This window comes from Balaenoptera musculus, chromosome 18, assembly GCF_009873245.2.
Source record: "Balaenoptera musculus isolate JJ_BM4_2016_0621 chromosome 18, mBalMus1.pri.v3, whole genome shotgun sequence".
Classification (NCBI taxonomy): Eukaryota; Metazoa; Chordata; class Mammalia; order Artiodactyla; family Balaenopteridae; genus Balaenoptera; species Balaenoptera musculus.
The window spans coordinates 25382908-25402111 of NC_045802.1; the positions used below are offsets into that span (position 1 = coordinate 25382908).

At 41.8% G+C, this 19204-nt stretch overlaps 1 protein-coding gene across 4 annotated transcripts in view; it reads left to right on the forward strand.

The window, feature by feature from the left end:
• Positions 1-8320, forward strand: part of VWA8 (von Willebrand factor A domain containing 8) — a 370485-nt gene extending 362165 nt beyond the window's left edge. For all 4 annotated transcript variants that reach the window (XM_036831946.1, XM_036831947.1, XM_036831948.1 and 1 more), the window contains 3 exons: positions 4797-4895; positions 5693-5931; positions 7979-8320. In XM_036831946.1, the coding sequence (XP_036687841.1) occupies positions 4797-4895; positions 5693-5931; positions 7979-8087 (447 nt within the window). In that variant the 3' untranslated portion in view covers positions 8088-8320. The remainder of the gene's footprint in view (positions 1-4796; positions 4896-5692; positions 5932-7978) is intronic.
• Positions 8321-19204: the final 10884 nt, after the last annotated feature.

Sequence of the window (19204 nt, forward strand, 5' to 3'; positions counted from 1 at the left end):
ACATTTGGATGTACTTTGAATTCCTCTCAAGCAGTTTATTTACTTTGGGCACAGAAGAATCCCCAAGCCCATCTGGAAGATGAGAACCAGAGCCTGCAAACCATTTTATAAGCCCCATCCTGTCCTTTAGGTGTGTCTTCTCAGCCTTTGCAATACTAACTAGGCCCAGACAAAGGCAGATCCTTCTGCAAATTGCACTTTCCTTACTGCAAATAAAGGAAGGAAAAAAAGGAGGAAAAAAAAGGAAGGAAGAAAGGAGGGAGGAAGAAAGGAAGGTCTGCAACTCACCTATCTCATTTGCCTGAAAAAGTATAAGATGCTTTTTTTCTCCTGGGCAGATAATTAAATGGTAGATGATAGATAGATCAATCAAATGGTAGATGGGTTTGTGACTAAAATATTTCTGGAGTGTTCAATCAGTCTGTTTTTGATAAAGGGCATCCAACAATTCATTTGACTGCTATTTGTTTAATAATTAACTAGCAGCATTTTTCCTTGCAGTAACCAGTTATGTCAACCCTGTAAGCAGACCACATGGTCAAATATTTATTTATATAGTGTCACCCATGGTCATCTGGTTAGTAAGAACGTTAACCATCAGTTAAAGGGAAAGAAAAAGTCTAATATGTATATATATATATATTTCAAGGAACTGATCTTACCCCCTTATGTGTAAGATTCCCGTTTAACAGATTACTTCACCAGCCCCCTAATGAAAGCAGCCTGCCTGGCACCTTCTCAGGAGAACTTTATTCTTGGCTTAAAACGTTCCTGCCGTGACTATTGTCAAATCAGTCTGGACAGGGCCTGGCACATGTTTCCGTGGAGGAATCGTGCAGGTTTTCTCCACATCCGTGCCAGTCCTTGCACTGAGCCCGTAGTGACCTTGGTCAGGCATATACTGAAGCCAGCACTCCCCTATAGTAATCCATCGTCCAGAGCTGTGCCGCCTTTAGGTTTCAAGCTTTGCTACCTTTTCACTACGTTGACAGCAAACTGTACATAGAGTTTCTTTTCATATATGGAATTTGTTACATCCCTGGAAAGCATTCACTGCCGAGCTTTTTTAATGTATTGGTAAATTTCCCTCACAATTCTTTTGTATTTAAAAAAAAACACCCTAAAACCAGGCATAGAATAATGTCCCTGGCCCCTGCCCAAGGCCCCACTCTGGCTCTTCTCTGGCCATGCGCCTACCATCAGGGGAGGAATCTATGGGGCCAAGGGGACAAGCCCACTTAGAGCTTTTTTTCTAGATCATGTTCCCAGTTCCTGGGATCCCCAACTATCCTGCTCAGGTCACCCCACATCTGCTCGTTGGGCCTCTATCTTAGGTCCATCTTTCTGGGGCAGACTGGCCAATTGTGTGAGCACCCAGAGCTGAGGATGACTGAAGGATGTGACGGCACGTGGACATGAGGACTGGGTGTCCACACACGTACATGTGAGGCACCTCGTGGTGGGGGACAGAGCCAGCTACAGAAAGAGAAGGGCGTGGGCTGCAAGCCAGGGGCCAGGACTACCCACACAGCCATGTTCTAGCACAGAGCTTCGAGAATCCAAGTATTCGAAATTTGACCCTGGCTCTCCAAGTCATTATAATGTATGTTTATCAAAGTTGGAGGACAGAACATATTTTATTTAACAATTTGTACAGCCTGATTTTAGCTTTCAAATATTTAGACATCCTATACGGGCCTTCATTTGTCCACTTACTTCTTCAGTTATACACTTGTCTCTGTCCACTCTCATTCTCACTGCCTTCCTTTTAGTCTCAGAAAAAGAAGTGTCCTCCCTCCCTCTCCAACTTGACCCTCTGACTGTGACCCTGATCTCTTTCCCCACTGCCTCCGCTCTGCTGCCTATAAAACGCAGTCACCTCTCCCCCAATACCCATCTAGCTGCTGTTCTATTTCTCTTTCTTATACCACAAACCTTTCACTGAAATTATCCCCACAAAGGTCACCATTGATTCTGATGCCCAGAAGTCATGAGTCACCATTCTCCTTGATGGTTATGGTTAGCGTAAGTCAGCACAGTTGTACAGCTGCTTCCGAAACCCTACACACTGATTTCCAGGGCCATCCCGGTTACCTGCATCTGCCATTGCTCTTCTTCCCTCTGCCCTGTGTCTTTCTTCCACCCCAACAAGGATACTCCCCAAGGCTCGGTTGAGGGGGTCCTTTGCTCTTCTCTCTCTATGCATTTGCCCTTGACAGCTGCACCTCTCCCTCCTGGGGATGACAGCCAAGTTTCAGACGACAAGAAATAAGTTTCTTCTCTGATATCTCCCTGAACGCACGATTCCAGCGTGTCTAGAATGGAACTCATCTTCCCCAAGTAACCCGACTGCCTTCTGACTTCTTATTTTTGCATAAAAATTATTTCAGCAGAAATTTTTCTACTTTTCATTTTTCATACAACGGTTTCAGTTATGTTATGGGTTGGTTTTTTTTTCAGCTAGCTTGGGCTAACCACCATTTATCACATGAGTGCTGGGAGAAAAAAGATACATTCCAGCTTCCAAAGAGCTTATTTGTAAAAGAATGTAGCCCACATGGGAAAGGAAAGCTTCTTAATGCCCCAACTTGACTGCAAACTCTCTCAAAATATTTCAGCAATTAACAGACCAGACCCACTCATAGATACTAAAATGCGTTAAGATGAATAAGATACAGCCTTCCCTTCAAAAACCTCACCAGTGGGCTTCCCTGGTGGCGCAGTGGTTGAGAATCTGCCTGCCAATGCAGGGAACACAGGTTCGAGCCCTGGTCTGGGAAGATCCCACATGCCGCGGAGCACCTGGGCCCGTGAGCCACAATTACTGAGCCTGCGCGTCTGGAGCCTGTGCTCCGCAACAAGAGAGGCCGTGATAGTGAGAGGCCCGCGAACCGTGATGAAGAGTGGCCCCCGCTTGCCGCAACTAGAGAAAGCCCTCGCACAGAAACGAAGACCCAACACAGCCATAAATAAATAAATAAATAAATAAACAAACAAACAAACAAACAAACCTCACCAGTTAAAAAAGAATGACGTGAAAGGGAATCATTGCATTGCCCTCAACACCTTAAGTAGTGTTTTGCTCATGGTAGGTGTTCAAAAGACAGCTGTTGATTGATGGTCAGATAGTGAATAGACAGTAGTAATTCTTAAGCATTTTGACCTGTAACACTCCAAGTAATCCCTAAAATATTTTGCCCCAGACCCATACCCAGAATTTTCTTTGCAGATCCCCCAGTTGCTCAGATACCCTAAGGTCTATTCCAATCTTTATATCAGCATCACAAAAATTCTTAGAGGGAGATGGGGGGACAATAGGGAATTTGGGGGCAAACCCCATGATTGGAGAGAATCACCTTGCCCCAATTATAGTTGCCTCAGATCCCAAACTTCTTTCCAGATTCTGTAAAAATGCTGCACCTTTCCCTCAGCTCCAGCCTTTTCTCAACAGACAGGACTTTCTCTTGTGTATTGTGAGAGAGGGAATTTAAAAGGTATTTCCTAAACTGAAAAATCTATGTTATGCACCATTAAATAGAAAAGCAAATTATAAAATCACATGGTCAATATTATCCATTAGTTAAAAATAATGTTGATGCAGACATGCATGTGTGTGAATGTGCAACCCCTTACACATATATTGAAAGGAAATTCAAGCTTAGGAACTTATACAAGGAAACATTAACAGAGGTTATCTTTGAGTAATGGGATCATGGATAATTTTTACTTTCTTTTGTTGTGTTTTTCTATAATTTCTGCAGTGACTGTTTCACTTTTGTGTTCAGGGAAAAAGTATGTGTATTAGTTTTCTATTGCTGTGTAACAAATTACCATAAACATAGCTTCTTAAAGCAATACCTGCTTATTAAGTCATAGTTCTGTAGTTCAGAAGTCCGGGCAGGCTCAGCTGAGTTCTCCGCTTAGGATCTCATAAGGCTGAAATCAGGATGTCAGCCAGGCTGGGCTCTCACCTGAAGGCTCTGGGGAGGAATCTCCTTCCAAGCCCATTCAGATCGTTGGCAGAATTTGGTTCTTTGCAGTTGTAGAACTGAGGTCCCTGTTTCTGTACTGGCCCTCAGGCAGGGTTGTTCCTAGATGTGATGCTTGGGGTCTTGCTCTGTGGTCCCCACCATCTCAGCCACAGATAACTCCCACATGTCAAATCCCCCCCACACTTCAAATCTCCCTGTCTTTCCCTTCTACTAATAGCCAGAAAAAACTCTACTTTTTAAGGGCTCATGTGATTAAATTAGGCGTACCCAGATAATCTGTTTTGATCAACTCAGAGCCAACTGATTAGCAACCTTAATTACATCCGCAGAATGTTACATAACATAGTCATGAGTGATATCATATTCACAGGTCCTGCCCACACTTAAGGGGAGAGGATTGTATAGGCTGTGTATACCAGGGGGCAGGAATCTTGGAGACCACCTTAGAATTCTGCCTACTACTCTGTGTGTGTATGTGTGTGTGTGTGTGTGTGTGTGTGTGTGTAATTTTTTTAAACTCTCCCCTAAAAGTTAAGAATGGAATTCTTGGTAGCCCCTGAAACCCTCATCATACTTTCTACCTCCTGCTGGAAAGCAGAGATCACACAAGGACGGACCAGAAGTGAAGGAGCCTGGAATTGTTTTGCCTTGTTGATAAACACACATCCATCTCTCTGCTTTTCTCCATGGCCATATGTTGAGCAATTCTGGGCAATAACAAACCAAAGAGTTGGAGGCTTATAGGTCTAATGACAGTTCTTTAGTGGACAGAGGCTTCTAACTCTCTGATTCTCTTGCATATAGTATGACATCGCTGGACACTCTGGAGATGGCTACAACATTGCTCTAGTTCCAATTAACAAAATCCCCAAGGACAATAAGCAAAGACTAGAAATTCTCAAGGTAAGTACATTCAGTTACCTCTATATCATGAAAACTTCCACCAGATTCAGTAAAGTATCTTCTGGTCACTAAAAAGATTCACTGAAGAAGCAGCCGTTACAGGAAAGAAAAAGACTTTCTGTTTCACAAACATTTAAGCATTAAACTGAGAAAGCACTTATCATGCCTAAATTCCTTTTTTATACCATACAAAATTTAAACTTTGTTCCCTACATATTTTTAGGGTACTCAGGATTGTATCGGGATTCTATTCAGCCCCCTATATTTCAGAAGGAAAAGAATGACTCCTTCTAGAGTACTCTCTAACCCAAATTTTATGTATTTCGTAGTATTTTCTAACAATAAATTCAGTTTCACATACTTAGATCTACAATAGAAACACACTCACCATGATTCTAAAGTAAATTTCCTCCCTTGCTATTGATGTAAGTACAATGCATAGTGTTGTAATTTTGTTTATTGGAAACTCAACCCATTCCTTATTTTTCTTCTGTGTCGTCTCCATTCTCCAGTGTGATACCAAGTTTCATATTTTCTTACATTTTCTCGCTTTAAATGGCAGCTTGAGCCTTAAAAATCAGTGCCAAATGGGATAGTTTTGGAACATTTCCTGTTTTTAATGAAAGTCTTAACCACATTCAAGTATCACTGTGTCTTGTTGTCACACTAAGGTGCAAATTAAATAGAACTCACTCAGAGTATTTGTGCTTTCTCATTGTCAATAGAAAAATCATCACGTTTGTTAAAAAAAAGGAGCTTCTCATTCATGGCCTTTGTACGATGTCTCTTCCCCCCAGACGATGCACGCCCACGCTCAGTTCTGCATGAGTGGGGACCATACATTAGAGGGGACAGAACACACCATCAAGGAAATCGTCAAAGAAGAAGCTGACGAGTACTTTGTCATTGTCTTAAGCGATGCCAACCTGTCACGCTATGGAATACATCCTGCCAAGTTCGCCCAGATCCTGACAAGCAACCCTCAAGTAAATGCTTTTGCCATTTTTATTGGATCTTTAGGTGATCAAGCAGCCAGGTAAGTGTCATCCCAGGATGCAGCAGGGGGGCAGGGATGGAGATACTTGAGTACCTGACACATGCCATTTCATGGGCTTCCCATCCTGAGGGGCAGTGGCGGGGGGAGGGTGGGAATGGAGGAGAAACAGAAACCAGAGTTGCTGCCCTCAAGCAGCTGAGAGTCTAGGTGAGGGGATGGGACGTTCTAGCTTATATCTGGATGAGCAATAATACTTGAAGTTATTTATTTTTCAGTTTATATTTAAACTAACCAACAATAAAATAAATAGCAAATTGATTTGTCCACCAATAAATTAAACAGTACTTTATACATTTTGCCTTTTACATCAAGGTGCTAAGCTCAGTTCTATTCCGTTCATGCTCAAATCATATTCAAAGTAGCAAACATCTACTATTTTCCTAGCATCAGAGATTGGGTGTCTGTGTCTCTACATTGTATGTAGACAGGCACACACATATATGTAAATAATACCTAATATGTGTGTCTACATATTTATAGACATAGATAGATCATCTTCTTTCTTATATTTCTCCTTCATGTATGTCTGTAATTATAGTAAGATGATGCACTGAATATGCTGAATATTCAGTAGAGAAATTTATGGTCAGATAATAAATACCATTGTGGATCATCTGAAAGGAGAGATCTGGAAACACTTTTATTTCTTAAACACACTAACATTTATCTTTTTGAATTATAAACAGGAAGACGCACGGTTTTTCTCTGCTTAAAGTACTTGTAAGAAGCAGAAAACGCAATTGAAAGTATATCTCCTCAAAAAAAAAAAAAAATCCTGCCTCCACACAAAAGGCCACATACCCTCTTATTACTCCACCTCTTTTACCTGTCACACCCTGTGGTACAGAGTCCTACCGACTAGGAGATGTTTTAGTGTCCAAAGTGCTGACATATTTTTCTCTTCCTTTCGCCTTGCTGCAGGATTGCAGAGTACGGCTAAGAACAGACTTAATATCACGTAATTACAGTCACTTTATTACACCTGACTTTGCATTTTTCTCAGTTGTATGTGTTAGCCTCTTCGAGGACTTCCGTGTCCTCAGACGTAAACCGTGCCTTTTCCACTCAGGTTGTCTTCAGGACCAGCCCAGGATGAATCAAACGGCAAGCTCAACAAATATTGGTTGAGCTGAAATAGCTATTTTGTCTTTCTAGTGAACAGATCCTGTTTGAATACTTAAGAAAACACAATAATACCCTTGTGGTTTCCTAGGGAAATGATCCAACATCCACTGGCAAGAGATATGTTTCAGAATTAGCTGGTCTACTGGGCATGCCAAATGTATGATACTACACAGGATGGTGGACTTTTATTAAATGTCATTCCAAAACCAAACTTTGTTGGCACAGTGAAAGGAGGCGTTCTTTTGGGTAGAACTGTGTCTTGTACTTATATTGCCTCCAAAAATGGCCCTTTGTTCCAAATGATAAATTGACATTTTAAAAAATTATCATAAGCCTGTATAACCTCAGTGTCATCAAAACAGCAATTGCATAAGTCAGATTACATTTCACATTGTATGATGTGGGGCAAAAAAGAGAGAGAGAGAGAGAGAGCGTGTGAGAGAGAGGAAGAGAGAAAGAACCACTTGGGGTTTGGCTGGGCAACATTTTTCAAGACCTGTTTTCTAAGGCAGGAAAAGCAGTTAGAAGTACAGGGTGAGGTCAACACGTTCAATGGATCCAGGTGAGCTAGTCCCAGATTGGTCCCTAGGGCTCCGTTCTGTCCAGGGAACATAAAAATACCAGGAAACTACAGTAATAAAAGGGAGAGAATTTTTTCTTTGCAAATTCGCTGATTTTGTCACTGAAAAGACCTTTCTTTCGGTTCAGTGCTTTCAGTGTGCCTCTCCCTGTAGCTGTTGCCTAGTGACAGCGGGTTCCACTGCAGGCAGGGGCAAGGTATTAAAGAGTGAAAACTTCCCTCCCTAAGAAACCATTCGGATGCTGAGGTTTGCAGGGGCAGGAGGTGGAAGGGGAGCCCTGATCTGCAATGGTAATTTTCTTTCCCCATCCATCCTGACAGGCTTCAGAGAACTCTACCAGCTGGACGGTCTTTCGTTGCCATGGATACCAAGGACATCCCTCAGATTTTACAACAGATTTTCACCTCCACCATGTTGTCCAGTGTTTAAGAAGTGCCCTTTATCATCCCGATGACCCTGGGATTTGAAATAAGCTAGGAAGAAAGAGTATTCTGAAGAAAAGAAGAGGTCTATAAAGTGCCCCCGAGTGATGACTGGATAATTCTGGCATTCCCGGGCCTTCCTGCGCTTGCTAAGTAATCAGAGTTCAGAGAAGCAGCCAGAGCGAGGCCCGTGCATGGAAATCTACAACCATTGATGGGTTTACAAGTCATTAGAGGAAGCGAGTTTGACCTGCATTATACAAAGGTCAGGGTTAAGGGAAGGTGGTTGAGAAACTATGGTGCGTGGTCTGTTCCCAAAAACCTGACAGAAAGAGTACCTTGCTTTTGCCTTAACACAGCACCTGGTCACCTAGGATAACAAAAGTGACCCCAGCAAACTAAGCCTTTGATGCCACATCCTGACACTGGAATACAAGTCTGTGCAAACCCACCCAATCAACTCCTCTTCAATAATTATTTTTATTTTCTCCTCCACTCTGTATTGCCAACAAACAATGACTTTACAGTATTTAACCCACTGAAAGTCCTTCAACGGCAATATTCTATAAAAGGTTGGGTTTTCTCAATAATTTCATTTTCTTAGCCAAAACCAAAAGGAATCAAAAGATCCTTGGATGCTTCCTTTCCATGTGACTTTTAAAAGGTTAAATAATAAGGAGCAAATGTCCTATTCTCCGTGCTGCTGGGATTGGAAGGATGTCTTGCCTTGAGTTTTCCTGTTTCTTCTCCTTCTTTAGTGCTCCTCAAAAGTTCACACTCCTCCGTTTTCGTGTCCAAAATGTAATGCTCAATTAACAATGCTTATGTTTTTACATAAAGCAAGTAAAACAAGGCAGTATGTTTGAACTGAATGGTAATGAGATTCTATAGCTATAAATATATATATATATATATATATATATATATATATTTAAGCCTCATTCTTTTTTTTTATTCCACTCTCTCTTGGGCTGGACCTTACTTATCAATAGACTCGATGTCAGTTTTTTTTTAATCAAATGCTCCAGCAGAAGTCAGTCATCTTTCCAACCATATAATAAGTTTCTCTTCACCTTCAATGGTAAAGTCCGAAATGCTGGGGGCACCATTGTGTCTGTGCTTTCATAAGACAAGTTGGAAAAATTAGTCTTGTTAATAATGGTAAGTTATTCACCCATACATAGTGGGAATTGTACGATTCATTTTACTTTAACTATAGGAAAGAAAAATAGATGGCACCCATTTGTTTCACCAATCCATCTCCCTATCAAAGAAATAAAAGCAATCAGATTTCCAGTGCAGTATTGCCCAGCAGGTTTGCGTGGCTTGTCTTGTTTCTCTAGACAGACGCTTGCTTTGTGTACTGAATCATCCAATGATGCAAACGATTTCAATCCAAGAAGTATCTTTAAAAATGCAATTGCAGGGCTTCCCTGGTGGCGCAGTTGTTAAGAATCCGCCTGCCAATGCAGGGGACACGGTTCGAAGCCCTGGTCCGGGAAGATCCCACATGCCGCGGAGCAACTAAGCCCGTGTGCCACAGCTACTGAGCCTGCTCTCTAGAGCCCATGAGCCACAACTACTGAAGCCCACGCGCCTAGAGCCCGTGCTCTGCAACAAGAGAAGCCACCACAATGAGAAGCCCCTGCACCGCAACGAAGGGTAGCGCCCACTCGCCGCAACTAGAGAAAGCCCGTGCATAGCAACGAAGTCCCAGCTCACCCAAAGATAAATAAAATAAAAATAAATTTTTTAAAAATGCAATTGCATTAATAACAACAATAATGATAATGATAAGAACGGCAGCTAGCATTTACTGATTACTATGTACCAGGTATGCTAGTGATTTCATACATTATTCCATTCAATCCTCACAACAGTGCATGTAAAATAGGTATTTTTTAACCTCATTTACAGATAAGGAAAGTGAGGCTCAGAGAACTTAAATCACTTTCCCAAGATTCCCATGTCTAGACTATTGACTAACTACTCATTGTACTATTAACATCCTCATTTTACGAAGAAGGAAACTGAGGCTTAGGGAAATTCAGGAAAACAGGGGCAGGGGCAGAGCTGTGACCCTGGATTGTCTCTCTCTCATGCTTTATATTTCTTGCAACCTAGATGCGAGCTTTTGTTGCCTTTTTCTCCTTTCTCCCAGTGCAGTTTCTCTTCTTGCAAAATGACCACATTTCCTAGAGCTCCCTCTCCCCGGTACTCAGAAGCTATCTGCACAATTTGAGCACTTAGAGGAGGGAGTGGGGACCAAGGACATGGGACACTGCTGGAGGGACACTTCTAACCAACTCCTTCTTGGCCCACAGCAAAATTGAGGAAGTGTCCCATCCAAGGGGCAGCTTAACCCCTAGGGGTGCCCTTTGCTAGAGGGTAACAGCCCCTGAAAAGCCTTTGGAAGTTGAATCCAGAGTGATTGACGGAACAAGCCTTTTAATGAATCCTGCCTATGGGTAACTACCTGAGTAAGCAGAAGCCTTTTTTTTTTTTTTTTATAACATGGAAAGAATGTTCTCAAGTAATTTCAATTTCCCTTTCCCCACTGGCCAGACATCCTTTGCAAAAGTTATTTTTTAAAATATGTAACTCCTGGCTTTTCTGATTTGTAAGAGGGAAGGATAATGGGGGAGGGGAGTAGAGAGTGATAAATGAAGGGCTTCTTTCACTCTCTTGCAATAACCTAAGAAGCTGTGCCTTTATGTATTAAATGCACTTAATTATAGGCCACTCCAAGCTGTTCCCAGGCCCTTCTTAGGGCCAGGACGTTTATAATAAACGCATTGTGTGCCTCAGGGGGGGGCTTCCAGAGAAAGGAGCAGCTAAACCCCGTCCTCAGGGAGCCCGTGTAATGCTGAGAAGGTTCATTGTGATCCCCAGCAGCCAGGAGGAATGAATGCCATGAATCGGCTCAGTAGAGGATGCGTTTTCCCCCCGGAGTCCTTGTGTGCCTCCAGCAAAATGACCTCATCACATACAGGCGGCTCAAACGCAGCCACAAGAAGAGGGTGGGAGCAGGAGTACCAGAGCCAGCACATGTTTGGAATGAATCATTTAATTCTTTACATTGGAATGAATCATTTAATTCTTTACATTACAACCCTTTCCTGTGAACTATCAGGAGGAGAAATCCATCAATGCCAGAAAGGTTTACTCTAAACAAACTTTCAGGCTTTGGGAGCCATTTAGAAGTGGTGTTTCCGTGGGGAGCATTGCCAGCATCCCCGAAGGCAGCTCCGGAGGCTCCAACCCTCCCTCCACCTGGTGCCTTCTCGTGCCTGTCAGATCAGCCAAAACGAAATTCCTCAGGGAATCAGAGCAAAGAGATGTGGGACCAGGGAGCAAGAGGCAACCTCGCTTATTTGTTGCGTTTCTATTTGTTTCCTCCCATCACAATTGTAAGAGATATTTCACAAGTCTTAAGCTGAATACCTCATGTGCCTAGACAGATTTTTTTTTTTTTTCTGGAATTGCATCTAAGGGAATAGGACAAACGTCCATTCGTATTTAGTAAACTGTACATCACTTCTTCATCTTATTAAGAAATAAAATGTCCCCTTTTTAAAAATCATTCCAACCACTAACATAGATGGCTTTTTAAAATACTTAATTGAAGAGTCTAATTCACTACCAATTTCTGGTCAGGGTTATATCATAAAGTTCTTACCTGTTGCCTTTCCTTTACATTTTTTCTAAGACTTGCTGTGGCAAAAGTACTACAGGTAATGGAAAGGAATTCCAAAGTTCCATCTTGTAGTGGGAGGATTTCCAAATTCTGGGTAGAATTAGTCAGTAGGAAGGAAGTTCTCAATGCTGCTCGGCTGTTAACTACCTGTGCAGACTTGGGCTAGTCACTCGTGGGCTTCAATTGCTTCATCTCTGAATTAAAAGGGTTGGACAAAATGATCTCTAACACTGAAGTCCCATGTTCCTTTATCTCCTACAGAACTGACTTTGTCCCTTGTATATCTTAGAGAGCCACATCATTTCAGTGTATTTTTGTCTCAACCCCACACACATTTTAACTGTACAGAGGATTTTGGCACGTATCTCAATCGCCCTAACAAAACTGTTATTGAATGAATATGCATTCTAAAAGCTACATAAGCTTCATTAGAATTGGACAAAAAGGGCTTTTTCCCCCAGCAACTGGACAGATATTCTGTTGGATCATGATTCACAAGATTTCTGCCCATTGTCTCTTGCTTTGCATTTTGCAGCCATAAAATAAAATTCCATATCTGCTGGTCTGCACAGTGGGATCAAAAAGTATCAGGAATTGGAAAACTACTGTGTGCTGAGAGCTGACCTTTGGGCCACAGCTGAACAATGTGCAATTGTGTATGTGGTTTTTTTTTTAATTTTTAGATCCTGTAAACAAAAAATCTTCCTCCAGAGGAGGAAAAAAAAAATGCTTGCCAAGCAAACTCTCAAGATGAGAGCGATTTGACACTCTTTTTTTTTTTTGAGACTAAGCGCTGTCTGGGGCTTTCACCTTCAAACAGAGACAGCGTCCCTTCTGGCCCAGCCGTGCACATTTGCTTTAGAATGCCAGGGTTACATAATTTTAAAACTGAGTGGCACTTGTGGTATTTGGCCACTCAGAGCAAAGTATAACACTCTTTTAAGGTGGCTTGGGTCCAGAAGGTGGCGAGAACGTCATGTTCTGCTCTAAGAAATCTCATCAAGGGACCTGTCAGCTCTAAAGAGCATGGACCACCACGCATGGTCCCCCCATCCCGCCCTCAGCAGGCACCAAAGGCACCCTGACCCTTCGCTCTTCTCACGGGCTTCAGTGAAAGGGTTTGGAGCTGCCAGCTCTTCCCCTATAGGAACAACTGAAAGATCTGTCAATAAACCCTGACTCCAAAGATGATAGGTATGACCCCAGAGGAGTTCCAGAATATAAGGATTTATTGAAATTACATGCAACTCTGAAGCATTAGTAACAGTAACTGGAGCTTGACCTGGAAATGGAAGGAAACTGTCTGAATTTCCCAAAGCGAGTGTGCCTGTCATGCCGGCCGGAATGTGGAGAGAAAGTAACGAGCCTGTCAAGAGTCCTTTGTGTAATTGGTCTCATGATGCCATACTTGAAGCCTTATTCGTTGAAACTTGAAGAAAAATAAAGTGTATTTACTCAGACAGGACATTCAAGTTGGACTTTCAAATGTAACATATTTATATTAATAAATACCGATGCTAATTTATTGAGACTGACCATTTCTTCATTTCGGAACTAATAATTAAGTAGTCGTCCATCATCAGGCTCCAGGAATAGAGTGAGTCTCAACAAAGCTAGGTGGTCCGTTTTCTTTTACAAAAGATTTTCTGGCCCATATGAAATTCAGCACTGAAAACGCTGGCCCAGAAAGGAACACTTAGGGGCCAGTGGAAATAAGTGACAGCACTGGGGAAGCAGCCTGTTGACCACTGTTGGCCTTGCCTCCCGGCACGTGGGATGGGGGATGGGGGATGGGGGTGTCCCCATAGATCCCAGAGCTGGTGAGGAATCCAAGGGTCTCTGTAGCAGGCCAGGATGCCCAGATTCCAGGGTGTATGCACAGACAATTAAAAGGACAGATGATGGACTACCTGGGAAGGCCTAAAGCTTAGTTAATGGACACAGGCACTGGGGAAATACAGCTGTCTGTTTTGCAGTGAACAAAGAAATGGTCTGTTATCTGAAAAGTATCCCTTAGGACCCAGATGCTTTTGAACAACTATTTTCCAGGCGGATAGAATATGCATGTCCATACATGGCAGGCTTGAGTACAAAGATGTGATATTCAATGTGTGGTGCCTGAACTAAAGCATCTCTTTTTCTCTCTCTGACCTTTCCTACAAACTGGAGGGAACTGGAGCACTCTCTGCAGAGGTGGAAGATTGTCTCAGCTCCACAAAACCTCCTGAAAGCAGACATTCACTCACTTGGCAGGAATACAGCCCTACACAGCTGGCCTGGCGCCTTGCCCCCTCACATCTGAAGTCTATCTTTAGAGAGGGTTTTCTCAGCGAGAGGGGCTCCCCTCTTTTAAAATACAAACAGCTCTGGGAGGCCATCCATCACACACATCTTGGTTTGAATCCCTCATTCACAGGCTTTCCTCCTAGCCCAGCTGAGATGAAGGTCCTCAGACAGTACTGTGACTGGGGGGGAGGAGAAGAAGGGGGTGAGGGACGTTTGCCACTTGGAGCATCACCCAAGCAGAGGAATGAGCCTGGGGCACAGCAGGAGGGCATGAGACATGGGCACATGGCGGGCTGTGCATTTGGTCCTCCTGAGAGCACTCACTGAAGGCTTCCACGGGTGTGCATTGGTGGTGGCTGCGTTCTCTTCCATCTTGTTTTTAATTTTTTAATATTTTTAAGGGGTTCAAGTCCTTTTTTTAAATTAATTTTTATTAGAGTATAGTTGATATACAATGTTGTGTTACTTTCTGCTGTACAGCAAAGTGAATCAGTTATACATATACGTATCTCCCCTCTTTTTTTGGATTCTTTCCCATATAGGTCATTACAGAGTATTGAGTAGAGTTCCCTGTGCTATACGGTAGGTCCTTATTCGTTATCTATTTTATATATAGTAGTGTGTATATGTCAATCCCAATCTCCCAGTTAATCCCCACCCGTTGCCCCCTTGGTAACTGTGTTTGTTTTCTACATCTGTGACTTTATTTCTGTTATATGTGGAATCTAAAAAAAAGGTACAAATTGAACTCATCTTGCTTTTTTAGAGACATCAGATTTCCACCTGTATTTTGCCCTCCATCTTATGGAAGCTCTACCTTTCTGACATCTGGGTTACAGAAGCAGGTGCAGCAGACATGTCTGGGAGGGAATACCCTAGCCATGATTAAGGGCCTTCAGCCCAAGGGCAAGGCCTTTCAACTTTGGAAACCTACTCCACAGCCCCTGAACCATGTCTCTGGTGAAGTGAACAAATCAGATTCTTTTTTATGCCCTGTTCAGTTTGCTAAGAGAAGAACTCTTGCCCTGAGCTGGGGACCTTTCAAAAGAGAACTTGCACCTCTGAAAGGCTGCAGCATTTATTGGAGGCCACTTTCCTCCTTGCAGAGGCAGGGCTGGTCTGCGCCCCACAGGACAGCCCAGCAAGCCACGGGGAAGTTCTAGTGCTAAGAGCTGTGGAATTCCCAAGCTCCATCCTGATGAGGCCTAAAATGAGATCAGAGTGAGCCTCTTCAACTCAGAACATTCCTTTTGTGGAATGAGTTCTGAGCACACTTCTACTAGAAAGTTTTCTGAAGTGTCTGTAATTCAGCCTTTAGGAAGAAGATGTTATGTAACAGTTTCTAAAAGCCCTTAAGGATGTCCTGACTGCTGTCTGCTGCACACAGTGGGGTGTTACTCCAGGACCTTGAGTCAGACAGGTCTGGACTCAAAGAGGGCTAAAAATCCTCAACAGAAACTCTCCGGTAATTAAGCAGCACCCAGCAACAAATGAGCACAGCCGTGTGGCTGACAGGGTCTTTGTGCTTCGGCTGGGAGTCAGGCCTGTGCCTCTAAGTTGAGAGAGCCAAGTTCAGGACATTGGTCCACCAGAGACCTCCCGGCTCCACGTAATATTAAATGGCAAAAGCTTTCCCAGAGATCTCCATCTCAATGCTAAAACCCAGCTCCACTCAATGACCAGCAAGCTACGGTGCTGGACACCCTAAGCCAAACAACTAGCAAGACAGGAACACAACCCCATCCATTAGCAGAGAGGCTGCCTAAAATCATAATAAGGTCACAGACACACCAAAACACACCACTGGACGTGGTCCTGCCCACCAGAAAGACAAGATCCAGCCTCATCCACCAGAACACAGGCACCAGTCCCCTCCACCAGGAAGCCTACACAAACCACTGAACCAACTCTAGCCACTGGGAGCAGACACCAAAAACAACAGGAACTACGAACCTGTAGCCTATGAAAAGGAGACCCCAAACACAGTAACTTAAGCAAAATGAGAAGACAGAGAAACACACAGCAGATGAAGCAGCAAGGTAAAAACCCACCAGACCAAACAAATGAAGAGGAAATAGGCAGTCTACCTGAAAAGGAATTCAGAGCAATGATAGTAAAGATGATCCAAAATCTTAGAAATACAATGGAGAAAATACAAGAAATGTTTAACAAGGACCTAGAAGAACTAAAGAGCAAACAAACAATCATGAACAACACAATAAATGAAATTAAAAATTCTCTAGAAGGAATCAATAGCAGAATAACTGAGGCAGAAGAACAGATAAGGGACCTGGAAGATAAAACTAGTGGAAATAACTACCACAGAGCAGAATAAAGAAAAAAGAATGAAAAGAATTGAGGACAGTCTCAGAGACCTCTGGGACAACATTAAACACACCCAACATTCTATTTATACGGGTCCCAGAAGAAGAAGAGAAAAATGAGGACTGAGAAAATATTTGAAGAGATTATAGGTGAAAACTTCCCTAATATGGGAAAGGAAAGAGTCAGTCAAGTCCCGGAAGCACAGAGAGTCCCATACAGGATAAATCCAAGGAGAAACACGCCAAGACACATATTAATCGAACGATCAAAAATTAAATACAAAGAAAAAAATATTAAAACAGCGAGGGAAAAACAACAAATAACATAAAAGGGAATCCCCATAAGATTAACAGCTGATCTTTCAGCAGAAACTCTGCAAGCCAGAAGGGAGTGGCAGGACATATTTAAAGGGATGAAAGGGAAAAACCTACAGCCAAGATTACTCTACCCAGCAAGAATATCATTCAGATTTGATGGAGAAATTAAAACCTTTACAGACAAGCAAAAGCTAAGAGAATTCAGCACCACCAAACCAGCTTTAAAACAAATGCTAAAGGAACTTCTCTAGGCAGGAAACACAAGAGAAAGAAAAGATATACAATAACAAACCCAAAACAATTAAGAAAATGGTAATAGGAACATACATATGGATAATTACCTTAAAGGTAAATGGATTAAATGCTCCAACCAAAAGACATAGACTGGCTGAATGGATACAAAAACAAGACCCATATATATGCTGTCTATAAGAGACCTACTTCAGACCTAGGGACATATACAGACTGAAAGTGAGGGGATGGAAAAAGATATTCCATGCAAATGGAAATCAAAAGAAAGCTGGATTAGCAACTCTCATATCAGACAAAATAGACTTTAAAATAAAGACTATTACAAGAGCCAAAGAAAGACACTACATAATGATCAAGGGATCAATCCAAGAAGAAGATATAACAATTGTAAATATTTATGCACCCAACATAGGAGCACCTCAATGCATAAGACAAATGCTAACAGCCATAAAAGGGGAAATCGACAGTAACGCAATAGTAGGGGACTTTAACACCCCACTTTCACCAATGGACAGATCATCCAAAATGAAAATAAATAAGGAAACACAAGCTTTAAATGACACATTAAACAAGATGGACTTAACTGATATTTATAAGACATTCCATCCAAAAACAACAGAATACACTTTCTTCTCAAGTGCTCATGGAACATTCTCCAGGAGAGATCATATCTTGGGTCACAAATCAAGCCTTGGTAAATTTAAGAAAACTGAAATTGTATCAAGTATCTCTTCTGACCACAATGCTGTGAGGCTAGATATTAATTACAGAAAAAAATCTGTAAAAAATACAAATACATGGAAGTTAAACAATACACTACTGAAAAACCAAGAGATCACTGAAGAAATCAAAGAGGAAATCAAAAAATAGCTAGAAAAAAAATGACAATGAAAACATGATGACCCAAAACCTATGGGATGCAGCAAAAGCAGTTCTAAGAGGGAAGTTTATAGCAATACAATCCTACCTCAAGAAACAAGAAACATCTCAAATAAACAACCTAAACTTACACCTAAAGCAATTAGAGAAAGAAGAACAAAAAAACCCAAAAGTTAGCAGAGGAAAGAAATCATAAAGATCAGATCAGAAAAATGAAAAAGAAATTAAGGAAATGATAGCAAAGATCAATAAAACTAAAAGCTGGTTCTTTGGAAGATAACAAAATTGATAAACCATTAGCCAGACTCATCAAGAAAAAAAAGGAGAAGACTCCAATCAACAGAATTAGAAATGAAAAAGGAGAAGTAACAACTGACACTGCAGAAGTACAAAGGATTATGAGAGATTACTACAAGCAACTCTATGCCAATAAAATGGACAACCTGGAAGAAATGGACAAATTCTTAGAAAAGCACAACCTTCTGAGACTGAACCAGGAAGAAGTAGAAAATATAAACAGACCAATCACAAGCACTGAAATTGAGACTGTGATTAAAACTCTTCCAACAAACAAAAGCCCAGGACCAGATGGCTTCACAGGCGAATTCTATCAAGCATTTAGAGAAGAGCTAAAACCTATCCTTCTCAAATTCTTCCAAAATATAGCAGAGGGAGGAATACTCCCAAACCCATTCTACGAGGCCACCATGACCCTGATACCAAAACCAGACAAAGATGTCACAAAGAAAGAATATCACTGATGAACATAGATGCAAAAATCCTCAAGAAAATACTAGCAAACAGAATCCAACAGCACATTAAAAGGATCATACACCATGATCAAGTGGGGTTTATCCCAGGAATGCAAGGATTCTTCAATATATGCAAATCAATCAATTAGATACACCATATTAACAAATTGAAGGAGAAAAACCATATGATCATCTCAATAGATGCAGAGAAAGCTTTCGACAAAATTCAACACCCATTTATGATAAAAACCCTCCATAAAGTAGGCATAGAGGGAACTTACCTCAACATAATAAACACCATATATGACAAACCCACAGCCAACATCATTCTCAATGGTGAAAAACTGAAAGCATTTCCTCTAAGATCAGGAGCAAGACAAGGTTGTCCACTCTCACCACTAGTATTCAACATAGTTTTGGAAGTTTTAGCCTCAGCAATCAGAGAAGAAAAAGAAATAAAAGGAATCCAAATCGGAAAAGAGGAAGTAAAGCTGTCACTGTTTGCAGATGACATGATACTATACATAGAGATTCCTAAAGATGCTACCAGAAAACTACCAGAGCTAATCAATGAATTTGGTAAAGTAGCAGTATACAAAATTAATGCACAGAAATC